This window comes from Zingiber officinale, chromosome 4A, assembly GCF_018446385.1.
Source record: "Zingiber officinale cultivar Zhangliang chromosome 4A, Zo_v1.1, whole genome shotgun sequence".
Lineage (NCBI taxonomy): Eukaryota > Viridiplantae > Streptophyta > Magnoliopsida > Zingiberales > Zingiberaceae > Zingiber > Zingiber officinale.
In genome coordinates this window covers 129,070,932-129,098,704 of record NC_055992.1, presented here as the reverse complement: position 1 = coordinate 129,098,704, position 27,773 = coordinate 129,070,932, and the positions used below count along the sequence as shown (strand labels likewise).

The 27,773-nt window shown below is 35.6% G+C and overlaps 4 protein-coding genes across 6 annotated transcripts in view; 2 read left to right on the top strand and 2 right to left on the bottom strand.

The window, feature by feature from the left end:
- Positions 1 to 27: 27 nt before the first annotated feature.
- Positions 28 to 4,564, bottom strand: LOC121971160 (alcohol dehydrogenase-like). Its single transcript, XM_042522299.1, has 8 exons — positions 4,215 to 4,564; positions 3,742 to 3,877; positions 3,585 to 3,654; positions 3,370 to 3,463; positions 2,864 to 3,077; positions 2,148 to 2,289; positions 1,068 to 1,238; positions 28 to 333 (listed from the first exon to the last, which is right to left on the bottom strand). Exons 1-8 carry the CDS (start codon positions 4,462 to 4,464, stop codon positions 142 to 144), a joined length of 1,269 nt encoding a protein of 422 aa, XP_042378233.1. The 5' UTR covers positions 4,465 to 4,564; the 3' UTR covers positions 28 to 141.
- Positions 4,565 to 5,385: 821 nt separating this feature from the next.
- On the top strand, positions 5,386 to 7,767 carry LOC121971156 (thioredoxin-like fold domain-containing protein MRL7L homolog, chloroplastic). 2 transcript variants are annotated; one of them, XM_042522295.1, is made up of 6 exons: positions 5,386 to 5,652; positions 5,747 to 6,273; positions 6,769 to 6,850; positions 6,940 to 7,051; positions 7,139 to 7,262; positions 7,583 to 7,767. In XM_042522295.1, exons 1-5 carry the CDS (start codon positions 5,470 to 5,472, stop codon positions 7,258 to 7,260), a joined length of 1,026 nt encoding a protein of 341 aa, XP_042378229.1. In that variant the 5' UTR covers positions 5,386 to 5,469; the 3' UTR covers positions 7,261 to 7,262; positions 7,583 to 7,767. The 2 variants fall into 2 exon arrangements, with proteins under 2 accessions (XP_042378229.1, XP_042378228.1); XM_042522294.1 differs by having other exon boundaries at positions 7,139 to 7,297.
- Positions 7,768 to 8,084: 317 nt separating this feature from the next.
- On the top strand, positions 8,085 to 11,372 carry LOC121971157. The gene is made up of 7 exons (XM_042522296.1): positions 8,085 to 8,225; positions 8,526 to 8,608; positions 8,704 to 9,009; positions 9,086 to 9,186; positions 10,475 to 10,562; positions 10,704 to 10,801; positions 11,123 to 11,372. Exons 2-6 carry the CDS (start codon positions 8,554 to 8,556, stop codon positions 10,799 to 10,801), a joined length of 648 nt encoding a protein of 215 aa, XP_042378230.1. The 5' UTR covers positions 8,085 to 8,225; positions 8,526 to 8,553; the 3' UTR covers positions 11,123 to 11,372.
- A 1,623-nt stretch (positions 11,373 to 12,995) lies between these two features.
- Positions 12,996 to 27,773, bottom strand: part of LOC121971155 — a 32,234-nt gene continuing 17,456 nt past the window's right edge. For both annotated transcript variants that reach the window (XM_042522292.1, XM_042522291.1), the window contains exons 3-13: positions 26,356 to 26,569; positions 26,169 to 26,269; positions 25,302 to 25,423; positions 25,130 to 25,221; positions 24,556 to 24,661; positions 23,289 to 23,443; positions 22,666 to 22,793; positions 17,743 to 17,873; positions 16,681 to 16,778; positions 15,786 to 16,601; positions 12,996 to 13,626 (exon numbers count right to left, since the gene is read on the bottom strand). In XM_042522292.1, the coding sequence (XP_042378226.1) occupies positions 13,536 to 13,626; positions 15,786 to 16,601; positions 16,681 to 16,778; positions 17,743 to 17,873; positions 22,666 to 22,793; positions 23,289 to 23,443; positions 24,556 to 24,661; positions 25,130 to 25,221; positions 25,302 to 25,423; positions 26,169 to 26,269; positions 26,356 to 26,569 (2,054 nt within the window). In that variant the 3' untranslated portion in view covers positions 12,996 to 13,535. The remainder of the gene's footprint in view (positions 13,627 to 15,785; positions 16,602 to 16,680; positions 16,779 to 17,742; positions 17,874 to 22,665; positions 22,794 to 23,288; positions 23,444 to 24,555; positions 24,662 to 25,129; positions 25,222 to 25,301; positions 25,424 to 26,168; positions 26,270 to 26,355; positions 26,570 to 27,773) is intronic.

Here is a 27,773-nt window from a genome sequence, read left to right as displayed (position 1 = left end):
ATTTTGAAAACCATCCAATCGAGAACATAGAGCATAAACAACTAAATATTTTGTGATCGAAGAGAATGTCATTTGCTTACAGCGAGCAAACAATGGATTATTTTTTAATAACAAAGCGTTCAGTTAAAGTGGTTCATTGAACTACATAATCTCTACGACTGCGCGGCCAACAATCTTACCATGGTTCAGATCGTCAAATGCATCGTTGGCTTCTTCAAACTTGCATTTCCTTGTGACTGTGTTACGAAGATTGAAGATTCCAGTTTCTGCAAGCTTCACTACCTGGGGAAGATCTTGTCTTGCTCTAGCGCCATATGAGCCAATTATTTTTACCTGGCACAAAGAACTACTAGATTAGCAGATATTTTAAGTCAACTACATGAATCTATCACACCAAGAACTCTATTTAAGATGTAAGTCAATGATACATAAAAAAAACACAATGAAATTATCATGGCAACCAAAGAAATCAGTAGTACTAGTCAGAAACATAATAATGCTTTTAGTCCCTTTGATGATACTTAAATGATATGCAAGAAATGATACTGCAATAAATGGCTGCACGAAAGATAATGGGTTCTCACAAGATTTCCTTTGATGATATGCTGAACTTACAGTGTGTTAATAGATGAAAACATGACAGTTCATTTATTTCAACAACCGAAGAGCCATTATATACAACAGGCATAAGAACCACATGCCCCAAATATTGTGATAGACTACATGATCTTAGTCATGTAGGAAGTTCCATACAAGATTATATTGTGAATAATTCCATATCACTAGATGTTCTAAAATTATAGTGATGCAGAAAATCCTGGATACTATGTTTTAATTCAATGACCCGATATTTGCAAGTCCAGGAAGAACAAATAGTAAGCTAGTTATATATGAATTAAACACTATGCACAAATATGCAAATGGTTATATCAAAAAAAAAAAAAAAACTTGTACCAAGTTATTAATTGAACAACGGGCATTTACATTAATAGAAAATTCCCTGTTGCATAATATCAAATATTTCCATGGAGAAGTGCTGAAATGAATTTTAGGGTGCAAAACTTCACCTGTCTCCGGACAAGACGAGTTATGTCTACCTCTCCTATAGCATTGGTGGCAGCAAGACCTATCATAACAGCTTTCCCTCCATCTCTCACACTTTTAGTGCATTGCATGAATGTCAGTGGTTTTCCTAGTGCCTCTACTGCCACATCAACTCCTCTTCCTCCAGTTATTTCCTATAAAAAATCCAAGCCAATGATAACATTAAGCAACCGCCAGGTTTTGGATGTTATACAAAGTGGTATGTAGACAAAAGATAAAACTATTTTATCTATTCTGATTTTGCATTTGGAATAGGAAATTTGACATCAATTATCAGTCAGGCATACATGAAAATGGCCAACTTATAAAAGAAAAGAAAACGTGATTGCAATTAAATGGCCTTTGCACAGAAAGACACTTAATTACTTAAACCACTTCCGTAGCACACCGAAATGTATTTAGCATGCAAATAACCAAAAGAGAATACCAACACGATCAAAAAAGAGAATGAATGCAGCGGGTGCACAGAAATATCTGCATGTATATCATAAATATGGAATTGAATAATGAAAGTTGGATCAATATTATTCAATAAAAAAAAGGATACTAGACCCGTTCATATAATAATTTAAATATAATAACCAAATAATTAAATTATAATGTGAGATTATATATTCTAACACTCCTCTAGTTGGAGAATAGGTATTGAATGTCCAACTTCACTTGACAGAGATATCAAACCGTTTAGTGGAAGAATTATATATCCAAACTTCTCTCATTTAGGCAGGACTGACATATAACACTAAAATTGTCACACATATGGTTGTAGGATAGGTTTCATCGGCGACACACTAGTTTAGACAAGGACGACCTCTCAACTTGGAGAACACAAGAATACACTCAATATTCAGAAAATAAACTGAGAATTCCACATTATAATCCACATGCCCATCTACCATAAAAATGTCAAACCATTATCAGAGTAAAATCAACAGGCGTACAGAAATTCAAACCTGAAGAAGAAAGTCATATGAACACTCTTTTTCTATCTTCACTTACCTGAAAAAAAAAATAATTTAAGAAAACAAAGGAACAACTTCTACCTTGATCTTATCAACAACATCTTCTTTCAATCCATTTATGGTGTGAGTTGCACCAAGTGTTTTAGCATTATGAAGTTTCTCATCTAGAACATCTACTGCTATAATTTCAGAAGCACCAAATGCTTTTGCTATCTGCAAACAACTGAAGTGATACACTTAAATCAAAATAATGCAAACATCGAAGAAATACATATCAGTACCCTTCCACTATTTTCTGTCTTTTGATGTCTGAAAGTGTAAGGAAAATTGGATTCAACTAATATTAACTCAGGAACATTGATCTATGCATCACTTTCCTAAAGCATCATTAAAATATTAAAGGAGGCTGATTTAATTTTACTTTCAGCTGTAAATATTATTAATCAAAACATAAAGATCAATATAGTAAAAAGTTTCAGGTAGCAGCTCTTTATGTATTAATTTTTTAAAATCTTCATTGAATAGACATAACTTGGGAAGGGGAAGTGCAAACTCCATTTCTTTAGTAAAGCATCGTTTGGAGCAGAACTATAACCATTATTGCAACTTGGGAAAGAACTAGGTTGGATACATTAGGTAAGCCAAAAAAATATGATTTGTGCTTTGCATATAGGTACTGGCAACTGAGACACTCTGATTTGAGATATGCAAGCAATGCATAACAATCCCACATAAAATGCATGGATCATATCTAGACAGCCAATCAAACAATATGATTTTAGACTTCAGAAAATCACCTGGATCCAACACCACCAACTCCAATAACTGCAACAGAATCGCCTGCTCTCATTTCAGCTGCATGTCTCATGGCACCATAGGCAGTAAACACAGCACACCCCAAAATTGCTGATTCTGAGTATGGAAGTGAGCTTGGAAGAGGAGCTAACCCATTGGCAGGAACAACACAGTATTCAGCTAACCCACCCATACTGTACATGTACACAGGTTTACCTAAAACGACAATCATTCAGACTTAAACAGAGAATGAAAATTTTGTATTAACAAATAATATAGTAATAACTAAACATTACAGCTTTTCATCACTATTCTGACATAAATAGAAACAGTTAGGTTTAATCACAATCTTGAATGAAACAATGTCTAACATACTTCACTCCAAAAATGATATATGAAAGCTTCCAGTGAAAATTCGAGGGGATGCAGTGTGCTTTAGGATATAAATGGAAGTTTTTGCCCTTGAAATAATGTAAGAGAGGTAATTATTGCTAAATATTGAAGATACCATTGCTGCGAAGAAATAGACGTGTTTCACCATCATACAATGTCCCCTTTGCACGGTTATAAGCAAAGAAAGCCTCACAGAGGTCCTCCTGACCCTATCATTGCATCCAAATAAAAACAATTATATAAAAATTTCATAAGGCTATTACCAAAACCAACTCAGATTAAGAAGTCATAATGGCACAAGCATAGCAGTTCAAAGTAGAAATTAAATACCTTTACACAGAAAAAGCAATTTCCACAGGGCATTATAAAAGCACCAACAACATGGCTTCCGATCGGAAACCTGTAAAGCTTATCACAAGTGATCAATTATAATTTCATAAAATGAGTCCACAAAGGAAGTAAGATAACTCTCTCCATGTAAATCTACCTCTTTATCACCCCAATGTCAGTATGTGCACCATGATCAACTACTTCTCCAGTTATTTCATGGCCAACAACACAAGGACTTGAGAAAGGAAGTTCGCCTTTCATGACGTGAAGATCAGAATGACAGACTCCACAGGCTGAAACATGAGAATCAAATATATAAGGAATGACTGATATAATAACTTGGACACAAAAGGCCAACTAACCTAACATATGCTACCTTAAATGATTATCAACACAAGCTCCCTTTTTCCTAATAAAATTCTTTGCTAAAACTAGTGCAAAAAGGGATTTTTTTTGGATCAATTCTGACAATCAAATTTCACCCTGTTTACATGATGCTAATACCACATAGACTGCTTAGACGAACCACGAAACGAAAATTGCAAGAGATTGTACAAAGAGGGATAAATAGAAGCTTTGCGGACGCAACCAAATAGGAAAAAATGGATAGGCAATCAGACGATCCTGGACCTTTCGTCTTGATGAGGAGCTCTCCGGACTTGGGTCGGGGCATCTGGAACTCTTCTATGGTGAGGGGCCGATTGGGTTCCCAAAAGACGGTCCCGCGCATGAAGGACGGCCCTCCCGAGACGTGGTACCCGGCGGCCGTGACGCCGTCGATGCCGGAGATAGATCCACTTCCCGAGTACCATCGCCGGGAGGAAAGGTAGGCAGTGGTGGATCGCCGGAGAAGAGATCGCGATGCGGAGAAGAAGCCCATCGTATTAAGAAAGCAAGCAGACAGAGAGAAAGACAAGCCTTCGTTATGAATATCAGCAATGTTGTAGGTCAATTCAGGGTGGTGACTCGGCTCGTTGGCTCGAATTGTTAAGTGAGTGATCACTTCCCTCCAGTTTTATCAATTTTTTTTTGCTTTATTATTATTATTTTGTATAATAATTGACACCAACTAAATCGGTTAATGATTTTTTATCTACTAAGATAAACATGAACACCCATCCAAATGACTAAAATGACCAGGAGGTCTGCTGATAAAAAAAAAAAAATTGGATCAGGATGGTCCACTGTTAATCGTAATTATGATCCTTTTACAATTGATTACAATTTTTTTTTTATTTCATTGTCTCATCAAATTATAATTTAATAATTTAGGTCAGAATAAATGGTCGGAAATTATATGAAGAATATCGGAAATGGATAGATGTCCAAAATATACGCTAAGGGGCCGTTTTTGATCATATGTTCCAATTCAAACTATAATATAATAAAGACAATATATAAAAAAATGATAATTAATTATAATTAAATCGTAATTATGATCCAATTATAATATAATCGAGAAAAATAGATCATCTCCCGATCTATCATGGATCACAAGATCTTGTCCCCTCGGGACGGTACAATAGTTAAGACATGGGGTGTTGTCATATGAGGTCTTGGAGTCGAAACTCAGCGTGACTGAGCATAACCTCCCCTATGTATTGGTCATTTGCACTAATGACTAGTATCCATCCGTGATTTATTTCTTCCGTATTGATCTAGAGATGAATTGATGAGGGTGAACGAATCACCTTTTTGACAGCTGGATTACGAGATCTGCACTCGAACCTTACATTCCTCCAGTTTTATCAAATCTCAATCGAATCCGACGGTTGAAAGCGCCTCCATATCCGGTTCGGGACTTCTATCGAGTTGCTATAGCGGCGAGCTAGACTTCGCCGATACGGTACCCAGCTTGTCTGCTCGAAGTTCAGCAAGCTGCGACATGGCGGCACCGCACTGCTCGTTGCTCTCCAGTCGTTCGACACGAGGCCCCAAAGAAGCATCTGGCTTCTATCTTCCTTCTCTCTCCTCTTCTTCATCTTCCTGGTGCCAGAGGAAGCACGTTTGCTTCGGATCGCCTTCATCTCCTCGTTTCGGGATCTCTTTGTCCAAGCCTTTAGCACTGGTAGTACTTGCCCTCTTTTCCCTTCCAAGATCGTTCCTTTTGCTCTCCATTTGTATCTTCTGCAGTAAAGACCTTTCCTTTTTGCAATTCCAAGGCCTATGCTTCTAAGGCGGTCGAGCTCGTTCTCGGGGACGGGAAAGACGAGGACGATGTGAGCGGGTGGAACCCTTCCGAGAGAAAGACCGGCGAGGACGAAGACTGTGACGATGACGAAGCTTCATTGCTTATGACTGAGGAAGAGAGGGAAGAAATGAGGAGGCAAATAAGGAAGGTGATCGACGCAAACCCTATCGTCGAGGAGGAGACCGACCCAGACCAGAGAAAGATCAAGATGAAGAAGCTGTTGGAGAAGTACCCCTTGGTGGTTGAAGAGGATGATCCTGATTGGCCCGAGGACTCAGATGGTCGGGGATTCAACCTCGACCAGTTCTTCAACAAGATTACCATCAAGAACGTTAAGAAGGACGAGGATGATGAGAATTATGATAGCGATAAGGAGTTGGTTTGGCAGGATGACAACTACATTCGGCCAATAAGAGACATCACCTCTGCAGAGTGGGAGGACACTGTCTTCAGGGACTTCAATCCTCTGATTATACTTGTCCACAACAGATACAAAAGGTTGTTAATTTTCTCACTGATTCGTATAGTAACTGTTCCATATCTGATCTTTTACATAACAGATATCTGATATGTTAGAATTGCTCTCCTTTTTATCAGTTTCATGAATATATTCTGATAACAACTTAATCTCTTAGAGATTGTTCCCTATTACTTATATAATTCCTGAAAACCAAGCATATCTGATCATGTTTGGTTATATAAGAAACCTCGAGTTTCATTCTATCAGCTTCAGGAAATAATTCTAATATGTTAGAACTTAGAATTGCTTTCTGATTGTTTTTGAGATTATTGCCTATTATTAATGGATCTATTATTGCCTGAAATAATTCTATTATTACTAACAAATGCAAATTTCTTATTTCTACTCTCTTGAATTCTCTAATGCTGATTAATTGTTCTATTCTTTATCAAATCTGCTATTAGTTTTAGCTCCATGGCTGCTCTATCATGGTCACAATTTTGAGTGATCAATATTTGCAATATTGTTTACAGGCCTTCAGAGAATGAGAGGGCGAGGAATGAGTTGGAGAGAGCAGTGCAAATGTTTTGGCAGTCTGGCTTGCCTTCGCCGAGGGTGAGACACTGTTTTTATTTTTTTTCTTTGCTTACCGTAACTATTCGTGTAATGTCTGAAAGCATTAGATGCTATTATATGAATTGCAGTGTGTAGCTATTGATGCTTGTGTTGAACATGATCTTGTCGATGCACTGCAAGTATCTATCTTCCCTGAAATTATCTTCACCAAAGCAGGAAAGATATTGTATCGCGATAAAGGTAGATATCCAACTGTATGTTACAAATTGTATGATCAAATTTGCTTTCTTTTGCCTCCATTTCTCTTACTAATTCTCTCTATCGCAGTGGTTCGGAGTGGAGATGATTGGTCCAAGATGATGGCATTTTTCTACTACAAAGCAGTAAGGCCATCATGCTTGGATCGATCAGCCGATAAAAATCAAGAGAAGATTCCATCACTCTCTTAGAGGTGCTGTGTCACTCCCTTGCCTTTGATCTTTATAGGTAGCATCTCTACTATCTTCTCCTAGATCTCTTCATTCTTCGTTTGCTTTTCTTCATATCTCTATTCTCTACATCTCATCTATCTCTGCATTTTAAACACTTTTCAATTCTTCTTCCCTTATACTTGGAAAGCATCAGCGATATCGAAGCATTGATCATATAGAAAATATCAAGTGCGATATTAAGTAACACAAGTAGGAGATTGAGTAGATTCTACGATAAAAGGTAGTAAAATTTGACGTCGATAAATCTAATTCATCATTTTTTTTTTTGGATTTTTTGTAGGCAAGTTTCTCGAGGCAAGCACTGGCATCTGCGATAATCGAAATGCCTAATGAAGAGATCTGAGTCAATCTTATTCCTTGACTGAAACATTCTTGTATCTATTTGGCAAACTACTGTGCATATAAGAAGAAAAGAACAAGTCATGAACTCTAACTATTAGTTGGAATTTTTTTTTGTTCTTCCTATGTGCTTATTGTGTTCTTGTGTAATTTGGTGATTTCTTCTAGATTGCACCAAAAGATTTATAATTTATTGAAAGGAACGGAACAAATTCTCCTTCATAGTAAGGAAACAAAACTTTGCTCCTCTTGAAGAATAAGCATGATAATTAGCATGAAATCCAAATTGTGTTAAACTAATTAATTTCGTAAACAGCATTTAAATTTAAGAACTGCCGTACGACTTTGGACACGACATAAGCAGCCGCCCTACTGTGTCTCTCACTTCACAGAATGCGAACGGGGAAGAGCAAATTTTGGAAACGCAGCGCTGCGGCCCTCCTCCCGTTTTCCGTCCCTGGCTCCCTGCTGCCGTCCGACCCTCTCATTCGCTCCGCTACACTCGCATCGTTCCCTCATCCCGATCGTCAAACCCTAGCTCGCTGGCAGATCGGCCTAGAAGGAGTGACTCTTCTCGTCTGAAGGTACTTTTTCGGAACCCTATAGCTTTCCTTTTTCTGATACATGTTTTCTCCCGATTCTTGCAGCATTTTTTTCCCCCCGATGATAACAATGTAAGTATCTTCCTGCTATTCTACAAGTCCCAACTCAGTAACCCTTAGGTCATCGAACCGACCATTACTTTTCTTTTTCGCAGCCCCAAAAATTTGTTTTTTTTTGTTGTTGTTGTGCATGATGAATATACTTTCGTGCGCATAATGTGGAGGACGTGGGCCTGTTTAGCAGCCTTACTAGGTTTCCTTTTCCATTTCGTAACATTTCAGGTCTTAGGAAGTTGAAATAGAAGCTGACATGGCTACACAGACTCCTCTGGTTGTTCAAAATGAAAATTTGCATATTGACAGAGGTAATTCTATAGGAACAGTAATTTGAGACTAGATTTTGCATATTGCTTGTTGGCAAGGGAAGTGTTGCTGAAAAGTTGAGTATTGATTCATCCAGGCAAAGGTGCCAATGTCTCAAAACCTGTTCTTCTGCCCAAGCCAGCGAAGTTGGTGCGTCAAGATCGTAAAGCCCTAAGGGATCTTTCAAAAGTAGGAAAGCCTATCGTGTCTGGTGCATCCAAGGCTCCCACATTGAAAAAGAAAACTGGATTCCTTGCTCCTGAAAGCAAAGTTGAACCAAAGGGCAATTATCTCACTGATGAAGAGATAAAGCAATGCCAGGAGTGGGCCAAAGAGGGAATTGAGCAGGTTCATTTTACAGGAATGGACTCGCGAAGACTTCAACAGCAAAAAGAAGATGAACGTGAATTCTATACTGCTCTAGGATTTTATTGGTTCTTTTTTTCACTTCTCTTATTATCCATTATACATTTTTTCAGGGGTTCATAAGAAAGTTGAGAAAATATTAGCTGCAATGCAGGAGTGGATTGTTACGGATTATAGTTCTACAATTTCAGTCAGAGCACTTAGCACAAACAATGTAATTTTTCTTGCTCTTTTTCCCATATAATTTGTAATGAGTTTTTACCACTATTTTGATTGCAATTTACCATTTGGCATTATAGCTGGTTATGATGATGCCCACCATATCAAAGTCAAACTAGATAGTTGCTGTTTCTCTAAGAGAGCAACAAATTGATTGATTGCTTATAATTAGACTTTTTCAAGTTTCTTTCCTTTTTTCTATTCAAGTGCTACTTATATATGTTCATATAATTGTTAAATCATTGTATCTAGGCTGATGAATAGACATTCTCCAATTGTTTACCTGTGAACTGTGATGTTCAGTCAATGTGGTTTGAATGCTATGCATGAAACTCTACTATTTGTTTATGCATCTATGTCATTTTACATGATTAGAGTATGGGCTTGTTAGCATTAAAAATTTTGGTGCAACTTGAAGCTAACATGAATAATTCGTTTAGATTCCAAAGGAATAATTCTGATATGTCTAGATTAGGTGTTTAAAAGACATGGTGTGTTCAACTTTTTCTTTAAAGGCTTTATTGTTATCATTAAATATGTTACAGTTTTTTGTTCTTCATATGCTGCCTTTACATCTAGGCCCAGTACTGTAAAGTGTGTTGTTTTTCCTTGAATTCTGCTGAGATTATATGTAGAATTGTTATTCTTGAGTCATGATAATGGAAAGTCAGAAATAATAGTGCATGAAGAAGAACTGCAACAGACATTTTCTATTGAAATTTGTACTGTCAGGAACTTTTTATCATCAATACTCTGATCACGTGTTCACTGCATTAGCTGGTTAAGTTAAAATCATCTGTAAACAGTTGAAATTTTACTGAACATTTGTCCATTATATTCATTCAATCGATGCTTTAGTTCCGTTTGCCCAAACTTTGTAAATCATGATATGATCACAGAGTTCTCCTTGAAAGAATTATTTTGAACACTTGATTTGGAGATTATAATTAAAAATACACGTTTGATGATTCATTTAAATGGCCTAGTCTGTCAATATTTTCATGGCCTGTTGAAGCTGTTTTCCCTTTTTATATATTATGCATTAGGTGATGATTCCCCCTCTATTTGAAATTGTTTTCCTTATTTTCCTTAGGTTGTCTTTGTATCCCCTTTTGTTTCCTATTGCAGTTGAATATGATATCATTTATTACTTTTATTCCTTTATATTTTTGAGGTTATCTTGCTGTGCATCTTAATTTAATATATTTTAGAAAAACTGAAAGACATATTTGCAGCTAAATGGATATTCATTATGCAATAATTGGAGAACTATTTCAATGTAGGATATTGCTTGGGATAACGAAGATCTCTTAAAGATGGAACTGGTCCCTGAGGAACTTCCCTTGAGGACAGATAAATTCAGCAAGCTAGGTAATTCTTGCATAGGCAGAAGTTTCCATCGACCTTAAGTTTTGGGATAGGACTTGTCTATATGTATTACTAGTTTCATTAGAGTTTGGTGTTTGCACCTTTTCTTATCCCTCTCCATTCTTGTTGATGTCTTTGGTCCAGGTGATGAAGAAATCGAGGATTTTGACTGGGATTTCCCATTGCTTGAGCCTACATTAGAACTCAAATTAAAAGAGGATGCAATTATATCCAGCTTTTAGGTTAACATTTCTCCCTCCATATTGTCATTTTCGTTTCTACTGGAAAGTAACAAATTCTACTTGTCAACTTGTATTTGTGTTTTTATTGGCTTCTGGTTCTCTAATTAAAATTTCCTTAAAGATTCCTGGATTCATCATAGAAGAGTGTCTCAAATCCAACTTAAGAACAGATACTACCTGCCTACTCAAGATTTCATTTATCTATTCGATCACTTTGATTTCATTTTCTTTTTTTCCTTTCAGTCCTTGTTTAGATGATGCTTTTGCGTTAAATGCACAATATCAATTGTTAACTAACAACAATCTCGGTGCCAATTGCAGAGTAGGAAGTTGAATGCATCAAATGAAATTTAAACAATTGCTGGTCCGTTACAAGATAAATCAAGCTGATTTTTTTTTTCAAATAATGAGAGATGATGGCTGAGAAATGACCAAGGGCCGAGAAACCTCATGGGCGAGTAGGATACTTATTATGCCATAAACTCTACATTTGGCCTGAATTTCTTCAGTATTTAGTGATGAAAAATACAGTAATTGTTGATTTATTATCATTTTCCTTTTTCTCTTCTAATCTCTAATTTATTCGCGTGAGATCAATTTTATCAATGCCATTGATGAGAGCTTCGATCTATGAAAAACGTGCAAGTGTCAAAAAAATATCTGCCCTTTGTTAAGGTAAAGCAACAAGAGTGCTTCATTTTTTCTTCCATAGCCATATTCTTTCTAAGTTGACGAACAAGAACTCGCCTCGCAGCCAATTAGAAACGGCTTGGGTTTCCAATTTAATCTAAATTGATCTGTATTAAGAAAAAAAGTCATTTTTCATAGGTGTATCAGTTCCAGTTTGATTTGAAATTCATTAAAAAATTGATTTTGTTTTGAAGTCGATTTGAGACAATGTCACCCCGATAAAACTTGGTCGAATCGAACAGGATAAAAAAAATTGAATATAATCCATTGGCACAACTTTTTATTTGAATATAATCGAAGGAATCCGTGTATGTAATGATCACTTAGCTTCTGAAGGTGTCGCTATGAACTTAATTGTGTTTAAGCATGTTTTCTGTATAAGCGTGAGTCGAGTTTCCCAAGACGTAGCATAGTCGGGGTATATGATCTTATGACCGAAAGATTTAAGGTTTGATCCTCGGAGAATCACGACTTGGGGTTAATTTTTTTGTCATACGCTTTCAATTATATATTTGTATTTACATTCCTTCATATCCATGGGATCAATTTTAAAGAGATCGTTAGTGTGACAATTCCATTTTTTTTAAGTCGAGTTTAAAGTTATGATGTTGTTAACTTTACAATTTAATTAAAATATTAAATATATAACTTTTTATTTTAAAATGTTACAGCTAATTTAAGTTTGTAAAAAATTATAAATAATATTTTTATGCTTTTGAATAAAAAAATAAAAAAAAAATATATTATCAAAATTCAAACAAACAGATAAAATATTTTATTTATAAATTGTTTGAACTCGTTTCATTTATATATATATTTTTATTGTTGAATGAATATAAATAAATTTTTATTAAAGAAAACACCAAATTTATTACCTCCGAAAACACTTCCAAATTTTCATTTTAAAAATAATTTAATATCAAAATATGTTTTCAAATTTTACCCTTAAACTTTTGAAAAATATCCACACACAAAAAAACACTAAATATTTTTTAAATATTTATATTTTTAATTATATTTTAGAAAAAATTTCATTAAAAATCCTACTTGTACCCGTGCGGCCGTGCCCGTGCTAGGTTGAGTTAGACCAACTCGATTTAACCCATGTCGAGCCAATTGGCACCTCCTCGTCTCTTCCCCCAACTTTAAAACCATCAACAGCGTAGGCCAAAGCCATGCTTCACACTTTAAAACCATCAAAATCACTCACTCTAATCTCCTTGAGTATCTTCAATCGATCTCTAACCAACATCTTCACGGGCAAAACAATCCTACCCAAATCGTCAATGCAAGTAAACAGATTCACAATCTATTTCCCAAGAAAAGTATTTAAAAACTAAATTTGAATGGACAGATTTGAAGTATTCCAGCAGCCAAAAAGTGTTTGTTCTGTCAAAAGCTCTGTAACAATCACCATGCATGGACAGATCTGACGATGTTAACATCGAGGAACTCCCAGCAAAGTTATAGACTCTTTAGGATTACCGATTCTGCAGCCAACAAGTACATTAAAAGAGGTGAATATTTCCTTTATGGTCTGTTTCATTGCTGAGCTACACCATTATACAAGTTTACTGACATAAGATATCTCCTAGTAACAGTTAACCACGTCGCTGAACTATACCTCAGTACAAGTTAACTGGGGAAAAGAAATGCTGTTGTAAGAATATACATCATAATATACACAGAAGGATGCATACCTTCTTTTGCTTTCTTAAATTACCTCCTTTTACATTGGAAAAGAGGAAGTGTCAGTAAGTTGCTCTGCTTAGATTCAGTAAAAAAATTTAGGTCCTGCTCTCAGTTATGGCTTTATAATACGTGCGGAATCACAACAGAAAGAAAGAGCATGTCTAGAACAAGCCATTTGGCATGGCGGCATCAGAAGCAACTGCAAAAGTAGGCATTGTTTCTTCAATTGAAGTTTAAGACGATATATGGTGTCAACATCACATGTGGCTTGCAAGTTCTCAGCTGAGGTCGTGTCAATAGTTATATTGTGCTAATATAAGTCAGTAAAGCAGCATAATTAGATAAACAGTGGTTATACTTCATTCTCCTCGTTAGACAGATCATTAGCATCCTGACTGTTATATTTGCAAGTTTCCAGAGCTTTCTGGATTGCATAATGACACCTGGAAAGATTAGCAATAAAAAACATCAGTTGAACAGATTGGACTTCACTAGCGTGTAAAAGTATAAAATTGCAATAATCACATATTAGGTAAAACATATTATGCAGAAACTTGAGCTAGGTTGCATATGCATTCCACACTATAAGTCCTCATTGTACTCAGATAAATGCTAACAGCATGACTGAGACCAGTAATACAGTAGCATGCCTGACACCACAGTCCGATAAAGAAAAACACTAACGTACAACGATGTAGATCCAAATAAGTATACATCTATTTATAAAAGTTTCTATATGTGATCAATAGGAATATAGTTCATCCACTAGGAGTGCCCCTTTCAGAGTTGAACCTTAGAAGATATCATATCATCACCTGTAAGGATCAACTAATGTAGGAGATCCCTGCCAGGTAGGATGTATCATTGGTCATCTACACAATTGTACTCTTCCATGGAGAGGAGATTCAAATACCATGATGTCAAAATCGATATAAGTATTGGGATTGGAATACGAAAAAACCAAGTATCTAATGTTTTGGATCCTAGGATCAATGATATCAGAATTGGTAAATATAGAAAGAAATGCTTCAAATTGACTTAATATTTCACTCAATTTGATATTAGTAATAGACAAATAAAAACACACACAATATTAACTTTTAATTTTGCACTAGCTCAAGCAATTAATTTAATGATTAATTAAATTGTCAATTAAATGCACTTACTTTAGTGTCCATAAATTTAATTTATAAACCTTAATTTACCACACTCTTAATAAGCACGTTTTAAACATATTAGGTACTATAACTTTTACATACCATTTAGAATTAGCTTTATTGACAAATTATTTCAAAATGAATCAATTGATGAACATTAATTCTTATTAGTTATTCATATTTACTTTACTATTTCAGCTATCTGAATTTACTAATTGATATAAAAAAATTAATCAATTAAATGCACTTGTAGAACTACGCTCATCCTTGTTTCTTTCTTACTTTAGTTTAAAAAAAGTTTTAAAAAAAATAGCCAAGAGGTCTCCTTCTTACTTTAGTTTTAAAAAAGTTTTTTAAAAAAATAGCCAAGAGGTCTCCCATTCGATAATGATCAAATCCACTTTCCTAGAAGGAGATTATTGTTGATCAATAGAGATCCACGTAATAAAATGAAGAATCTGACCCGACAATGGTCCATCCACTCGCATATTGGTTAGCTATGTTACACAATGGTGTACGTATAACTTCTAATATACCGGTGAACACTATCCAATCAGTTATGATATCATAAATTTAGGTTGTACTTTCTTGTAGGGATATTTTGTATCTGGTACATTTCTTTGGAGTGGACAAGGAAAGATTTCCTATGGTACCCTCATAATCTTTCTGAGGAGATCAAACAACGATCATAGAGGTGGAAAGGGGGCTCGGAGTTTGGGGAAAAGGCCAGGGTGGTAATGAGGGAAAGTGAGGAGATTGTGATGATAATTTCCACCTCATTTGTACAGATGAATTTTAGGAAAAGGAAAAGAAATATTTTCTTAGTCTTTCTTTCCCTACCGAACTCTCTCTCTCAGAGGATATAACCTTTGTTCGTCTCTCATTATTTCCTCTCTCCTCTTGTTTCGTAATCTTAGAAGAACACAGCCATAGGGCAGGGCTAAGAGAAATGAAGTTTGCAATATATATGTTCATCAATTGAATAAACATACTGGATTTAAGGTATTCAGGTTTTGCAACCTAGATCTCTTAATCTCCACCTCATGCACCCACAAATTCGTTGAAAATTCCAATGCATGGCTTCCAATGTGGAAATGGTTTTAGCCATGTCTCACATAAGGATTGCTGAAATTCATTTTCATTGATTCACCTTTACCTGGCATCTATGCTATTGACAGCATCAACAAGCCATGTTATATCCAAATTCTAGGGGTCGGTTAAATGGATCTTATCATTCTCCCTGTAAGACTGTGTAACATTATATCACAAGAAATATCTGAATATTCTTGATCTTTACTTCAACTCTAATTGAGAATTGGAAATATAGTGCAAAGCAATGCCTGCATCTATTTATGAGAAGAATTAAGTGCCAATAGGAGAGCTCCTGGTAAAATTAAATTACTAAGTTAACTACATGGCAAAAAATAAAAAATATTTCATAGTACCTCCACGGTAGATGATCCAGGAACATATAGGGTGAGACAACAATATCCTTGAAACTTTCCCTGTTTGCAAGAAAAGCCTTATAGTCATACTCAGCATCAGTAGTTATCCAGCTTTTCCACATGGGTGAAGTGTTTTTCCGAATTCGGATTATATGAATAACGAGACCTGGTATATAGACCTCAACATATTTTTCCTCCATGTTCTGGACACAGGATACTTGGTCACCCATGAATGAAGATGATCGATCACCACAGTGAAACAAATTTTCAGGATTCTCAAATGGAACTTCTGCACTCAAATGAGAGTGATTGCCCTCCCGAGGAAATTCAGAAGATGATTCATCAAAGATATAAGTTCCATCGTGATATAGCTGTTGATCAGTATGACTGTTCCCTGTAACAATAAGCTCTAGTTCTTCAGTAGGTGCGCCATTTATCTGTGATGTTCTTGGAGATGTTTTGTTACCATTAATAAAATGGGATCTAGGACCGTGATTAGGCATAGGCATATCCACCACACAAGAAACTGCTTGACTACAAAGAAAAACACTGCCTTTGATAGTATACTTCAAATGATTCTTTTTAGGCTTACTATCAATTACTGCAATAGTGCCTTCCCCAGGAACTGGAGCAGGAGCAATTCCCTCTTTCTCATCGTCATGTAACCTCTTCAAAGGAAGAATTCTGCTGACAATCTTTGGAATCATCCCTGAATTGGTTAAAGAATCAGTTGAAATAGCACCAATGGCAGCAGCACGAAGTCTGAGGATGGAATTGACAGAAAGCCGTGCAGAAAATTCATCATTGTATACTATGCTGTATAGAATTATCAACATTAAATTCAGAAACTTAAAAAAAAAACTGATTCAATAGTTGTTGTTTATATAATGCATACCAAGTAACAAATTTTGAACACGCCTCGGCTACAACTGAATCAACACAAGGAAGCGGTCCATATGAATACACATGCAAGTTTGGATATCGAGCAAATAACTGCACAGACAATAAGCAGATGAAACTTAGTATTGTGGATGGAAATGGTGAAAATTAAAAGCAAAGCCTAAGTTCTCAATAGGAAAGAGACAAGGCAATCTACAATTATGCTAGTTGAACTTTCAGTTGTGATCCAAATATATTGATAGACATGTATGGATTAAACTACTGTTGGTGCCACTATAGATACGTTTGGAGTTGGCTACATGAATCATCCTCCATTGAGCTCTTAAAATAGTCAACATGGGAACTTATTAATCTACTGAGTACTTTTGAATTAAGTCTAAACATGAATCAGATCAGGTCTAACTCAGAAACATAGAATATGTCTTTGCCCTGGCATGGATCCAATTAGATTTGACAAATCAAGATGCCCTTCATTTTAGGAATATCTACTCTGACAATCAGTTAGCATGTCATCTCTTTATGGTCTAATGAACCATAGGACAAGGTTCATTGGGACTAGATTCTTTCAGTTTAACCACCACTATTGTCTTTTCAATCAAGTTCACCCAAATTAAGTATTAAAATTCTTATTCTTGTAGGTAAATCAGACACTCTGCAGTTGAATGAAAGGAGTCCGTCTAGCTACTGGCATTATTGACATCAGGTTACTTCTTGCAATTGCGAGGTAGAACAAGTCCAACATAGGACTAGTGTTGTTAACAGCTCAACCTTTTGGACTTGGAGCAACACTCAGATTCATTATTCTCACAAAAGAAAACAAAAATGTGTTCATTTCCTGTCAAAGTATAATAACTGCCCAAGCTGAATAAGTTACAAACGTGCTTAAAAAATAGTTACTAGCTGACTAAGTATTTTAAATCACATACTTGATATAATTATGATAAGCAACAGGAAAAGATTCCTGGAAATGAAGCATGCAACTACTCAATAACTGATTTATGGAGGTAGATCCATTAAACTAGATCTGCGTGCACATGAAAAATAAGAATGCACTTACTCTCAGTCCTAGTACTGCTGCAACAGAACCTCCTAATGAATGCCCTACAATACGAATTTTGTATCCATAGCATTCACATCCTACTCCCACCAAAGAAGCAAGGAATCCAGCTTGCTTGGATGGCAAGTCATCTAGTGACAGAAGGATTAAATCAGACAATTGTGTAATGCATAGATTCAAAATTCATGAGACTAAATTGAAGCAGATAAACAGAAATTTTCTGCAATAGCACGACATGTATGGCTAATTCCTTTGGTATATGTTACAATGCAGTCTATGAATATAGCTAATTAACCTCCTGGCTGCACAAGTTTAACTGTCAGTCCTGACCATAATGTCAGACACAAATCAAAACCATATGACTTCCTCCTCTAGTGGTGTTGCTGCTCTACACTCCCCGTAAGCTGCATGTTGCCAGAATCACACTTCATCCAGCCTCATGTGTCACACAGTTATTGTGCAGTGTGACATGCACCCCAGGAACGAGGCTTGCAACATCCAGGCAAAGCCTTCTTAAAACTGACCGTCTGTGAGTGACCTTCTTTGCTGCTGCCTCAGATGTAACAGAAACTTCTTTTGCACTACTACCATTGTTGTCATTCCTTTGCAGACCACAACCACTAGTACAAAATTTCCAGTTTGCTCCATCCCACCATGCAACTGCCAATCCTACATCCCAGTCCAGATTGCAGAGTTCCTTATCTGCTCCCCATATTCCTCCACTCATGAGCACTCGCATCAGAGAATTATAGGATTCGCATCTCCAACAAACACCAGTTTCTTCCTAATTACTAGCATGTCCCCTCATCTCTTTAGGTAGCACAAATATCAAATATCGACCGACTAAACACAAGTTCTAGGCAGCAAATTTAATTCGCTTTAACATTTTTAATGAAACCAAGCATCAAGGAAAATTTTAAAAATGAGAACGATGGCATTGGAAAGAAAATCCATTTCAAAAAAAGATGCAGCAAATTTCATAACAAGGCCCTAGGCTACCTTTTGACCCCCAAAAAGATGGAATTTCATAAAAAGGGAAGCATAAATAGGATTTTGAAATTGTAAGTCCCAATTTTGCAAAATTTTCTCTCGCCTTAACCTCGTGTCTCAAGTTAATGTACTGGCACATTCATACTTTCAATACCAATTTATTCTTCATCTTTCATTTATTTTTTCCTAGAATTCAGGAGATTAGCAATTCTCTTTCTCTTCAAATATTTCTACCCTCTCAAAGTTAATGATAGACTTTTACTTTGCATTACCAGTATATTCTTCTCTCTCATAGTAAAAAAGATTGAAGTTTTTTTATTCCTTTTCTGCAACTCTCCTCTTTTAAGTAGATGTTCAAATTCTGATCTCCCTTCTGTCTACAACAATAATTTACTCTCATTACTGATCACAAACTTGAAAGATAGATAAATTATTCACATTCTTTCAGTGCCTTCTCTCTCTTCTTTTGAGTTCATGTCAAAACATGTACTCTTTTCATATTTTCTCTACTGTTGGAGTAAATATTGAATTTTTGCTCATTCTCTCTCCCTGATATTTTCACCATTTCACTGTCAATTGAGAATAGAGATACTAGCCTATATCTCATTTATAATCCATTTTTTTTCTTTATCTTCATAAAATTTCAGATGCTGGCAGCAGTTTAAGCGAGTAAAGTTAGAAGCTTAGTGTTCTCTTTTGAACATAGCTATCTTCAACATGAACCCAATAAAACTCTTGACCATGGCACATGCGCTACAAGTCCTCAAAATTATGCTTGATCAATATTTATTTGTTATCTATTTGTGTGTGTAACAAGCTGTACATTAGTAGGTTTCTAAGCTCCAGCCTAAGGGGAAGTGTTCAGAGTTAATAGTTTTGTCCCTATTGGTAATGTTGTCTTTTTAGTGAATAATAATCTCTATTATTTTTTAAAACTATTTTTCCATGCATAATTTGTTATTGTTTGTCATAATGGAATACAACACATTGATTTTTTTTTTTTAAACTTAGGGATCTGTCTTTCACAATTTTAGGCAATCCACATCTCATGTGCCAAGGCCTAATTTTAGTTCAATGCCTTATGCTTCACCATGCCCAGAACAGTTCTGAACTTGCACCATACCAATCAAACACTCAATATTTATAGGCACACACTGGCTCCAGCCGATTAATTATTGGGAAAAAAACAATGATACAGCAGTTATATGAATCTAAATTCCAAATTCAGTAAAATATAAATTGAATAAAGAAATACCAATATACTAGCTTGTATCTTCAAGTTGAGTATCAGCATAAAATTTTAAGGAAGCAACATGCTTTAACTCTGACTTACAATTCTAACAAATATCATACTTCTGCTCTGCTTTGATTTGAAATGTAATACGCTTCTAATCCTTTTGCATAGATGGTAATCTATGCCCTTGCTTTACAATTCTACAAATTACTTCAATAGGTCAATTGCCTACCATTGTTAGACTTAAAACTATTATAGAAATTGGACTTTGATTAATTTGGTTCAGAGTTCACACTTCATTGGTTGTAGATCTGATGATGTCTCACATCTCGATCTTTTCTGTGTTGTGTAGTTTGTCTTTAGAACATAAAACCAACTGATACAGGTTATGATGAGTGGACCCGGAAGGTGACATGGTAGCGAGGGTCAAGATGATGGAGCAATCAAAGTCAAAGTGATGTGGTAGTTATACTAGAGAGGGAGCAATATTCCCTCATCTGGCTTTGATTAGGCGCCCAGTAAGGTTCTTAGATTCAACCAGATCTAGTTATAATCTGGACAGAGGGAGATGGTCAGTCCTCAAGCCACACGAACCAGGGAGTTTGATATCTCGGGGCCAGCCAGATTTTAAGACGATCATGATTGGAGCTGGCCAATCTTAAGGGCCGACCAAGACGATTGACTCACTCTGCAATAGACCAACTGTTAGGGACAGTAGGTAGATAAACCCGTCCGGTCATAAAGTCAGGCAAACTTATATGTCCCGGCCGTACAAAAAGCCGAGCAGGACAAATACAGTTCAGTCTAATATATTGATCAAGTCTCTCAGAACGAAGTGGCTCTTCTCTAGGTAACTTCTCATACGCTTGGCCAAGTAAAGGGACGACCGGGCATACGACACTTATACTCATATTATTATCGGTTGAACGGAATTCCAGCACAACATATATTATCAAAGGGATTTCCCGGGAGCATGATGCACTCTACCATTCTCCGGCAAATATTTTAATGCTGTGCAAAACGTGATTGAGCATCTTAATATGATGCATAACAGTGGAATATCAGAATGCAACTAAAACGCTTAATAAAAACGGTCGACTTAAGGACCGACCGAATTATATTCAGCCAACAACATCATCCTAACAGGGTGGCCAACTTAAGGACCGGCCGAATTATATTCAGCCAACAACATCATCAGAACAGGGTGGTCGGCTTAAGGACCGACTGGATTATATTTAGCCAAACGCATTATCCTAACAGGACGGTCGACATAAGGACCGGTCGGATTATATTCAGCCAACGACATCATCTCAATAGGGTAGCCGACTCAAGGACCGACCAAATTATGCTCAGCAGACAATAGCCCGACAACTTGTCATAATAATAACTTTGTGTCAGAGAATATTCTTTTGGAAACTTCTTCAAGTATCATCGTGTCTCCCATCAGCAGACCAATAATAATAGCATACTCCTTCGACAATCTCGACAATAACAGAAGCTATAAACGACAAAAGGGATATACATGCGGATAAAATAAAGATTCCTCAGACGATTATGATGAATTACTTAACAAACTCTGACACATTTTGCCACCTCATGATTACGAAGGTTATGTGAAGTGGTATATAAAAGGGGCGTCCTCTCCGTGACAAAGATACACTCACTAACATCTGCAACTCTACTCGTGCATACGTTCTTACTGTTCTTCATCCATTCGGCCGGACTCATACTAACTTGAGCGTCGAAGGGTCTTCGTCAAGGATTCTCCCTGGTTTCTAGGTGCTGACGTTTTGTTGGATCGTCTCCTTTTGCGTAGGATCAAAGGAGAAGCTTCTTTTGGAGAGAAAGGTCTTCTGACGGTCAATCATTCATTCATCGTACCTAGCACGTCATCTCCGCAGATCTCAGACAGATCACCAACCATTGTTAGACTTACACTATTATAGAAATTGGGCTTTGATTAACTTGGTTCAAACTTCAGAGTTCACACTTCAGTGGTTGTAGATTTGATGATGTCTCACATCTCCATCTTCTCTCTGTTGTGTAGTTTGTCTTTAGAACATAAAACCTATCATTTTTTTGCAATATATTTTAATTCAACATGGAGAAATCAAAGAATGGCTAAATTATTTAATTTGATTGTTGGACCAGAGCCTAATAGAGTGGAATTGGTAGGTGGTGATAGGTGATAAGAAATCAAGAATAGCCACCTATAATACTCAATATAAGAGCTGTTTGATCTTGGCGCTGACAGTATGCAAGTTAACCATCCAAAATTGGACTGTCCACCAACAGATCACCCATTGGATCAATAGACCTAAAGTAGATAATTAACATCATGCACTTAATTATCCATCTACATTTAAAAACTAACAGTATATCATGCTAAACGAAGATAAGCAATGAAGAGGAATTATTTAATTCCTACATCCCCAAAAAAGACAAACCTTTATGAGCAGAACAAAGTCAGAGGCCATGAGAAAGTCAACCATTTTAGCTTACGGTAATAAACAATACAAAAAAGGACGCAGGGGAAAATAAGACAAACAGGTGATTACATGACATTTAAATTAATTCTAATTGTAAACAAGAAGTAGAAGTTATATTGTGTGGGAGAAAGACAGTTAACCAAAGATTTAGGAAAATAAATTTGCTTAGCAATAGATAAAGCATGACAACAAGTTACTATATTATATCACCTTTTTCATGAGGTTGCCCATCAATCTGCATGAAAAGTTCTCGTGCACACTCAACTATCCCTGAATGACCATAATGTGGGAATGACGAGAGAACACTTTCCTTGATATTTTCAGGAAGTTGGTCGCTACTGAAAATTAAAAGAATATCCCATTCAGTAGCCTAGAAATTATGACTCAAAAATTTATTGCCAATTCAGAGCTGAAGTACAAATCCATGCTAAACAAAGAAGAAAAAATACATATTAAATAGCATGTAAAGTAATTGAGGTCATTAGATCCAACACACAGACATCAACAACGAAAGATCTATCCCATCTATTGGAGTTTATTAACTTACTCTCTATCAAAGCATTCACAGTGACTAACTGGAGTCACTTAAATAACACTATGGGGTGAAGATAAGGAAAGAAATAAAGAATGGACAAACTGATTACGTGTAAGGAAGAATAGAAAATGGGGTGGAAGAAAATAAGTGGAAGACAGGAGAAAAGGGAGAAGTAATTGACTTGACATGCCTATGTGTGACAAAGAGTTATTCATAAAAAGTAGGAATATATACTCAATAAACTTTAACTGAAGTACAGATGGACACCCAGACAACAAGGAACATAGAGAGGACTTACTTAATTATTCCATCCAAGTCATCTGTTGAAAGTGTGCAGTTTCTACATAAACCATCTGTTAAAAGATCTTCAGGAGTCTCTGTCCCACGTACTGAAATAACTATAGATTTAAGGTTGTGTATAACAATAACAAAATAAGCAGCCTCACACTTTGTCTGCAAATGAAGAGGAAAACAAATCTGAATGGGAAAATCTAAGATAAAAAACATCTATGATTACATAGTAAAAATTGTAAAAGTGGATTAACTCCAGGAATAACTTGCCCAAACACAGAGAAACATGAAGAAATAAACTAAAATCTATGTTAGACTAGTACAGAAAAAAAATAGTAACAGATAAGGATGTCATTTGTACTTCTTATATTGAATGATAACTATTTGGATTTTGGAGCATGCTTGAATGATGCTCGATGAAGCATCAATGGGTTAACCATCTGTGTGAAAAAAAACACACACAAAATGTTCACGAATCATTATCCTGGTTGTTGAAAAACTTTATTCGAAGAGGATAGCTCTTCTTGCATAGTTGACGATTGATGTACATCAACGCTTCTAGAGCATCTATTGAGCATGATCCTAGAGTTTTTTTTTTTCATCTGATATTAAAAGACAATACTATCTTAAATTTTTTGTAAGGATAGCTCCAGTTGTCTGAAGATTTATTTAAAAACACACAATGATTTTTTGGAGGTATTGCTTACCATGTCAATTATTTCATTGGATGAACCAGAGGAGTGGGATATTGGCTAGTCGAAAGAAGCAAAAGGAGTGAGAAATACAAATGAGTATGCTCTCAATTCCTTCATATTTTAATCTAGAATTATATCCATTTCACTGTTTATATGTGAAACAAGATTTATATAAGGAAGAGGGCGAGTCACCAGACACTAGATCTTTGGTGTCATCGCAAATGAGATCATACCGAGTTAATAGTTGTAATATATCGGTACAGGCAGGGACTATCATTGATATAGCCAACACTTCAACCATGAACAAATCCTGTCTATATTATCATTAGCAATGAGATACAACTCCATCATCCATGTATTGCCACATACCATATGCTTCTTTGCAGTTTTGCATGTTTCAACATTGGGTTTTGAACTTGCTCAAAACAATACTAAAAGCTCATTGTATTATCTCCACAAGCTAACTGGAACAAACAATACTCAAACAAATGGAGTGAACAACAGGCTTGGTTCATGAATTTCAACCTAATCAACTCATAATTATACTAATATAATAGAAGTAGCATATAGAAATCTTACCTGATTAACACGCCCACGACGAAGAGCTTCTGGTGGCATGCTAACATACTTTAGAAAGGCTGCTGCATGACCTCGCCACCAGTTATCACCTTCAAGTTTAGGTCGCCTAGAATGTAGGCAAATAAAATTATTGAATGAATATAAGCTTTTAATGAGAATAAAATAGCATGTCTTACTAGTTAGAAGGAAACAGGGATGGTTCAAATGTTTGATTAAGAAAGGGGAAAAATCTTTGATCAAAGTTCTACATATCTAACCATCTGTTTGGAGTTTTAGAGGGATCTTATATCAAACTCTTCTCTAGAAAGGTCTATAAATAAAACAAATACTGTAGAATGATGTATACTGATCCTCTACACTTTGTCATATTTCACTTTTTCTCTTACTGCAGAAAGATACCAATGTCTAAGAAAGCATAAAGTTTAGGTGCATTTCCACAAGAAGCTAGTATCATATATCATCTATATTAGAATTCAGTTTATTTCTAGTGGTCTACTATATAGCTCCTTATATTTGTTAATTGTTTTGGTCAAGATCATGTATAGCTAGAATGATAAAAAGGTGAGACACAAACCTAGTACGGGCCCATGGGCATAAAACTCCTTGTCTGTGCAGCCAGGCGCATGGAAAGAGGATAGGATTTCTTCCAAAATCAAGAAGTGGTCCCTGCAAAAGGATTGTGTCAAACACAAAGGTAGCTTAACTGCTTAAGCAATAAGAACATGTGCAGTTTTTGGAAACATAACTGTATATGAGGCTTCAGCAAACTGATGGAGAGCAGCAGCCTCATGAAGATGAACATCAGGTGCCTCAACAAAGTTGGTGGGTGGCAAAGAAGCCGGTTTATGCTTCTGCAGTAATGCAAGTCCTGTGAAAAAAGTTTGAGAATACAAATATTAAAATGGTTCTGTATCAGACTGCATTTTACAGTTTCAAAAGCATGTAGCAGACTATGTATACTATCTGAACCTAGAAAAACAGAGGGAGTACAACTATGTTGCAATTGAAGTCAGAAGAGGACAAGTATGAAGGGTTACATATGAAACATAATAGGCACATCATTCTGTAATTTCAACATGGATTGAGTTGTTTAGTTTTAATCACAAAATCAAGGGCGAGAGAGGTTTATAACCTGCAGTAGCTTAGATAAAATATAATATATATGCAATGTATGTGTAATGGAGAAAAGTTCTTTGTAGATGATTAATAATTTACAAGCGGAACAGCAAAAAAGTACCAGCAGAAAAGCCTGTAGAAGCTTCAGCACACTCGTTATCATTGATTGTTCCATCTACAAAATCATTTTACTTAATAGTGTGACAAACATGTCCTCTATTTAAAAACCTTCTGGATCATATCAGTGGTGGACCCAAGACATGGGTAATTGTGGGATCAAAACAGTTACTATAAATAATGATGATATAAACTAATTTCATACACGATGACTTCTTCGAATAATTTAGCACACTAGATTCATCAATATAGTCCAACGAAAGAGCTTTTGGGTGGGTAAAATTTTAATTAATACAGTGTTTGAGTAAATCTTTCAGCTCAAACTTTCAGGTGTATAACTGAATTAACACAATTACAAATATAGACAGTTCCTAACAAACCTGCTAACAACTCCAAATGCCCTGTTCCTGATGCCCGGTATGCTACCAGATCACCTAATAATCTTGCAACAGAATAAACTTCATCTTCTTCCAAGACACTCCTAAGGAAATAATAAACAGAGTCAGAATTTCTAGCAGATGAATTATCATATTGGTCACCAAATGCAAAAATAAATATTTATCATACAGGTATTTTGCACGCCCTAGGCAACATAATACTTCTCGAATACCATGGTCAAAAACTTCACGGTAATGAGCTTTCCATGCGGCATCATGGGTTGCATAAAAGGATCTCCATTTTAATACATCAGAACCAGTGGAACACTGAATGATAACCACCAGCCAAACAAGAATAAGAAAAGAAATGAACAATATTTTCTTCCATGCTGTATCTTTGAGTCCTGTCCATAACAGCATTCAAAGAATAAGGCACAACATATACTAAGTGATTTCACAACAATTCACTGAGTACAATACATAAAAAAAATTGAAAGAAAATTAAACAGATAAAAACCATTCTTACGATTGTGTAAATATGCCAGACTACAAGGTTTACAAAGCAATCAAAAAGGTAAATTCTTCCAAAAGGTTCTGATCTATCAATAATTTGCACAGTCAATATAAGAGTAACTTGCCCTGGTGAAAGTCATTAGCTTTTCTTAAACACAAATTATGTACCAAGGGTAGAATCCGATATCATACATGCCAAATATTAAGATAGAACCAAAACCAACTTGAGAGATTTTTAATAGAAAATTAGATACTTGTTATAAACTACTTGAGGCTCCTGTAGAAGCTTTTCTAGTTGATCTACAAAGAGAGGATTAATTTTGTGTTTTTATTGGAAAATCAAACCTCGTTGATTAAAAAAATGAAAGTATCCAAGTGAAGAAACTTTTAAGATATAAATTTAAGTTCACTAACTTCAAAATTTTATGAATGTATAAGATCTAATTTTATCTCTTTTGTCAAAATTTTATTTTAATTTTAACTATAAAACTTGTGAATATCTTACTTTAGTACTATATGATTTTGATAACATAAGAAACAAAACTGGTATTTGAGTGGAAAAACTGACTTCACAAAGGATCAAGGTTTGTTTTACAGTTAATATCAGGTCAGGTTATAAATTTTTCTTTAAAAGAAATATTTACAGATTATGTAATTTGTTTCATATATGTTTTATTTCTTTGATCAAAATTAGATCAAGTTGTATAACAAAACCTTTTAAATTTATGATACATTTTAACTCTTATATTTGTGTTTCATTTAACTCCACTTAGAAGATATCTATATCTACAGTATGACAACCACAAGCCCAAGAAATAAAAGAATTTTGTTTTAAAAAAAAATGGGATTGGTGCAAATTATATCATTCGAATTTCCTCCATCAAAATTAAGGTGGAGCAAAATCAGGTCTATAAATGAAATCAGAAAAAAAGTCTCAGAAAAAAACATCAATCAAAATTTTAAATTTATGCAAGGACTGGACTGGGGGAAAACAATCCTACTTAGGTATGGTTTGGTAAAAAGTGTTTTCTATTTCTTTTATCTTAGGTTGGTCGGGCCAAATATATCTTGGAATATTTCCAATAATTTTCAGCA